At 37.0% G+C, this 5,815-nt stretch overlaps 1 protein-coding gene across 1 annotated transcript; it reads right to left on the bottom strand.

Annotated features, from left to right (window-relative positions):
• Positions 1-2,304: 2,304 nt before the first annotated feature.
• LOC108841415 (uncharacterized) lies at positions 2,305-3,913 on the bottom strand. The gene is made up of 2 exons (XM_057006807.1): positions 3,830-3,913; positions 2,305-3,592 (listed from the first exon to the last, which is right to left on the bottom strand). Exon 2 carries the CDS (start codon positions 3,448-3,450, stop codon positions 2,368-2,370), a length of 1,083 nt encoding a protein of 360 aa, XP_056862787.1. The 5' UTR covers positions 3,451-3,592; positions 3,830-3,913; the 3' UTR covers positions 2,305-2,367.
• Positions 3,914-5,815: the final 1,902 nt, after the last annotated feature.

Genomic DNA, 5,815 nt, shown 5'->3' with positions numbered 1-5,815 from the left:
CAAATCTCCCTCTCAGCCCACGAACACGTGCGTTTCAAGCAACTGCTCGATTTAGCTTATTGTGCTCTGTTTCGTTTTGATTTTTTCGTGGGTCTGGTGAAAGGTAGAGAAAGGCGGAGTGTTTTCTTCTTGAGGCGGAGAGGTGAATGAGAAACTCGCCTGCGACTCTGTCTCTCTCGGTGAAGTGTTGCTGAAGCAGAAGAACAAGAAGAGCTGTGCTCGGTGGGGCCAATGCGGTTGATAATCTGACATTCTCTTTTCTTCTTAATTCTTGTCAAAATCTTCCCTTTATTCGATTTTATGTGTGTGTGTGTTTCGGCTTATCTTGTTTGTCTTTATTGTTGCCGTTGTGGGCAATACGAGTTTTTTTTTTAATCTCTTTGTTCAGAATTTTGCATTTGTCTTGATGCTTCGTTAGCTCTACCTATTAGCTTCAGCTTGTCTCTGCTCTCATTAATTTGAATCTTACTGCATCGGATTCTGTTTTGCCAGAGTCTTGATCACGAACGACAATGCTCTTGTTTCATGTCAAAAGTCTCAAACTTTCATGTTTTGTTCTGACACTCTGCTTTATGTTTAGCTATGTACTGGTTGTTCTCAGTAGCTGATGATGCTGGGAACTTTAAGGTGTTTTGTATATTTCTTTCTCTTGACTACGATTAGAGAGTTGGTTGACTAAGAGAAAAATGGATTTTAGTTATAACCTACATTTGAGTGATGGTGAAACATTGTAAGCTTTAATACATACTTGTAGTTCAAACTGTTTTGAAGTAATGTAGCAATTGATGTGTTATGTGTCTTACTATAAGGTGTGTTATCTGAATTAGAATTGCTATCTGTAACAGAACAATCTGGAGATGGACTTTCTTTTCTGTGATGCCAACAGATTCAAATTCAAGAAGTAATCAGCAAAAAGCAGTTATGGAGTTGTTTACTCAGCCATAGACACCCTTACCGGTGAGAAAGTGACAATAAAGAAAATACATGATATTTTCGAGCATTTAGTTGAAACCAAGCACATTATGCTTACTCCTTCAAGAAGAGAACTCAAATTTGTATGTATATGTTTGAGCTCATGGAATCTGATCCTTCATCAAGTTATATAAAGACACTGATGATTTTGACTAGAAAGCATTACCAGTTTTTCATGTATCAGTTATTGCACTGTTAGATTAGTCGTATACATATGCATTGACATAATCAGAGCCTATTCCACATATCAGTGGTTCTGACTCTTGTGTTTAGATGCTTTCAGAGCAACAGTAATACACTCAACCGCAGTTTCTCGAGGAGGACAACGAAAAATTTATGAATAACACAAACACCGAACCCTGAAACTACTCAAAACATTCCTCTTAACCATCATGCAACGTTACAAGCATTTCAAAGAAACCTCTCAGGTTCCAGCAGCAATGTTTCCAAAACAAACTCTTAAGAAAACCGTAAACCATCACTCTCTTCAAGCAGCTGCCAAACCAAACACTTTCATGGGCCCAGGGCGGTGGCGCCTTTTGACAATTGCAGAATCAGCAGAGAAGTATATGAGCCGAGATAATTCATCGCAGCACAACTCTCCCCTTTCCACAACAATCTGCAGCAACACTCTCCATGGGAAAGCAACAAGAGAGGAGAACAACCATGGAATCTGAGAAGCAGGCAAGACAAATATCTCAGTGTAATAGATACGCACAAGACCTAGCCTAGCCATCAACATAGATAACAATCCGTTTTTTTTTTTGATAACACATTTTTTTTTATAACAATCCGTTTATCATGGCTTTTGATCACACAGAACATCACTGTATGTTTCAACCTCTCTCATTAAAGAAAATTGGCTTTAAACAAATATATTATGAAAGAACGTCATTGTATATGTTTCAACCTATTTCATCAAAGAAAATTGTCTTTAACCAAATATATTATGAAAGAAATTTTGTTTTGCTTTTCTCTGTTTCTGTCAGAAGTAAAAGGAGGTTATGTTCTGGCATATAAAATCGACAGAAAAAGTTCTGATTTTTCACACGTTTAAAAGAACCGCTGGCTACAGAGGATGTATACAGTGTGGACTGCAGAATGATGATGTTTCATGGCACAGCCGACGCATGTGGTAGTGGAAGCCCATTTCACAGGCACCACTTTGTTCTTTCCAGTGTCACTAGTTACAGAAAGGTACATTGTCACTTGATCAAATCTTTAAACCAAACAATTCGTGTATGTATTTCTTTATATACACTCGAGTTTGCTTATCTTCTTCTTAAACATGTTCCTCACTTACCTAAATCGGAGTATTAGTAGTAGTAAGTAGTAACAAATAAATGAATTTTTTTTTTTTTGATCAAACCATACTTGTATTTAAATCATAGAGGTTCAAACTCCATCAAAGGAGGATACAACAAAGCTACATCGAGCCAAACAAACCAAAGAGCTGGTAAAATAAAAGATAGGATGGCGACACCAATCATAAAAAAATACCATAAGAAATCGTATTACAACGGTTTCATAAGCTTCTTGAAAGATAGCATCTAGTGTAACCCATAGGACCACACATACTGCACCAGACGCAGAGGAGAGCACTCGATGGGAGGAAGATCCTTGCAATACCAACGACGCTTGTAAATCCAAATCACTCCATACAAGAGGACATATTGGAAAAAGGAGATGCTCCAAGCAGGAGACAAACGGATAACCTGTACCCGCCATAATCATATTCATCCAGCTAACTATAGCAATGAACTTCTCCTTCAACTGCCACCAAAAGGAGAAATACCAACACACAAGACCAAACGCTAGAATGAATACAGTAAGACTGCACACAGCAGTAAGAAGACTGCACACAGCAGTAAGCCTGCACACAGCAGTAAGAAAACTGCACACAGCAGTAAGAAGACTGCACACGACAGTAAACCTGCACACAGCAGTAAGAGAACGCACCAAGGCGACATAAAGATCATCAAAGAGCACAATGGTAGAACCAACATAAATTAAGTCCGTAAGTACATCACCGGCTAAAGCTATGGTCCTCAATTCCAATGTCACACAGACAAATAGCTGGAAACCCATAAAAGTGAGGTTAGATAAGTCGGAGCCAGAGCTAATGGAAGACCCGTCCATGTGTCCACATGAAAACGACCTGCATACAGCACAGAACAACCGCCCATAGACGAAAGTACTACCACCGGTGGACACAAGAGGAACACCACCACCACTTATCTTAGAAACCATCCATGGAAGAGGAGGCTTTAGATCTAGGATTCGGGTAAGATCTTGGGGAGAGTGAACGGAGAAGGAGATGGGGCTTCGAGGAAGAGCGAGGAGAGAGGAAACGTCAGGAGGGTCTGGAGGTTCCGGTGGAACGATGGGAGAGGGAGCTTTAAGCGGAGTGGACTTACGCGGCGGCGGATCTGGAGGCGGCCTGAAACGCGACGGAGGAGCAATCACCATCAAAGCCATGGAGGAGGAGAGTTGCTTCAAACGGAGGAGGAGGGATGAGCGGCGGAGCTGGAGCGGAGGAGAGCCATCCAAACGGCGTGCCTAGGGAAGCGGGCCTGAGAGGATATTTTCTAGGGCGCTTTTGCAGATGATCCAGTCTCCGCTGCGATTTGTAACAAATAAATGAATAAACTACTAAAAACGTGTGTCTTAATACTGTTACTAATATATAATATAATATGATATGTAACATTCGTTTCTGATCGGTTCTGTGCTCTAATCCATTTTATTTGTTCCAAATTTATATTGTTAAGGTGGTGGTGACTGTTTAAGATTCATCTTTAGCCATGAATCTTTTAATAACATCTTTTCATATCATTATTGAAGTTTGTGGGTATACATAATAGACATTTGTGATCTCTGAGAACTTTTTTTCTTCTATTCTTCAGAATCTCTTAATGTAAATCTTATAGTCTTTTACTGTAAAATAGAAGTAAAAAACATTACTTCAAATTATATTATCCATCTCCTACTGCAACTGCAACCGCAACCAAATGCGCTGAGAAAGGAGACAAATAACGTGTGCGGTGGGACCACAGCATTGTGAGCGTTGTCCCATAGATCAGCCATCATAATGGGGCCACCTGTTTGGCCCATATCTCCAGCCTTATAGAGAAGACTTTGCTTTGAATAAAATTGTATTTTGTATGGCTTAAACAAACCATTACTCTATAATCCATTCTTCGTTCTTCTCCTTTCTCAACTCTATAAAAGCATGTCTTGTCTTAACCTAAACCCATCACAATCTCGGTTCTACTTTGTAACACTAAAAGTGGTACTGGTAATAAACATCTTAATCTCCTAGATGTGAATATTTAATTTTTCCTTCCATCATTAAAAAAAGTTTGAGAAGAAAAAAGAAGATACAAAAGGACATGGAATTGGTTCTTCCAAGACGAATGTGAAAGCTGGCTGAAAAAAGCAGAAAAAAATGAATATATTTTCAGTGTGTTATTTTTGTAACATATTTAATGTAAATTGAAATACATAAATAAATAGATACTAGAATTGGGTAAGTGTCAGTTTGGTAGACGGTGAAATGCGAGAGGCACCCGATTTTTCTAAATCTCAGTCCCAAGAAACCAAACCCTCTTCGTTCCCTCGTTGGAAACATATCATCTACAGTTCATCTACTTTCTTTTGTTTTCTTGCATTCATAGTGTGTGAAAGATTTTACAAACTAATACTCATAAACAACAAATAATACTGATATGCATAAAATTATAATATATGAATATTTTATATTTTAAATTTTAGATCTATATATTTTACATTATGTAATAAAGTACATGGTATGACTTTTGCATGAATATCTCAAATTTGAAATACTTATATATTATTATCGTTAATGTATTAAATATTAAAGATAAAGATGTTCTTACACCTTGTAAAGATTTAAAACAATAAAAAAAGATTTGAAACAATCATTAACAGCCCTAGAAAACCAAATATTGTAATTTTCACTGTTTCACTGTTTCACTTTGCGTTGTTAAGCCTCTAATTACTATTACTACTATTTAAAAAGACCAGAATCAACATTTTAGTTTCAAATCTTATTTTCTCAGATTTGAATTCAGTATCATAGTTCATTATATAACCTAGTTTATAAATATCTATAACTTACTTATCTCTCTTTTTTTTGGTAGGTACTTATCTCTCTTTCTTGTTCTTGGTGGATGAAATAATTCTTTAAGGGGGAATTTGTGAGATGTACATAAGGGAGGAAAAACTCAAGCATATAGCCATTCTACAGTTGCAAACGGTGGATGGGACAATTAGCACACAATCTTGACCAAATTCTCTTTTTAGGCGCGTGTGTTTGATTTTGAAGCTCTAAAACTGAATTTGTAATATTATACTATATGTTATATAGTATAGTCGAAAGATTATGACAATTAAGAATATAGCCATACATGGAAAAACGTGTCTGTGTATTATCAAACGCTCGAATTATATACTATTCTATATATAATATAGATATAGAATAGATTATTCCAAACATAAAATGTAAACCCTAAACCCTAAACCCAAATCCTAAATCTTAAACCCAAACCTAAACCCTAAACCCTAAACCCAAACCATATACTCTAAACCCTAAACCCAAATCCTAAATCTTAAACCTAAATCTAAACCCTAAATCCAAACCATATACCCTAAACCCAAACACTAAACCATAAACCCTAAACCCAAATTCTGAACAGTAAACCCAAACCAAAACCCTAAACCCAAACCATATACCCAAACCATGTACCCTAAACCCAAACCCTAATCCTAAACCCTAAACTCAAACCATTATCATTACATGACTATGTTATACATACTATGG

This window comes from Raphanus sativus, chromosome 4 (assembly GCF_000801105.2).
Source record: "Raphanus sativus cultivar WK10039 chromosome 4, ASM80110v3, whole genome shotgun sequence".
Classification (NCBI taxonomy): Eukaryota; Viridiplantae; Streptophyta; class Magnoliopsida; order Brassicales; family Brassicaceae; genus Raphanus; species Raphanus sativus.
The sequence above is the reverse complement of the archived record's forward strand: the minus strand, read 5'-3'. Positions and strand labels throughout refer to the sequence as shown.

What these genes read in the sequence shown, in the direction of transcription:
- LOC108841415 (XM_057006807.1), bottom strand. Translation starts at nt 3,450, where the DNA reads ATGGCTTTGATGGTGATTGCTCCTCCGTCGCGTTTCAGGCCGCCTCCA.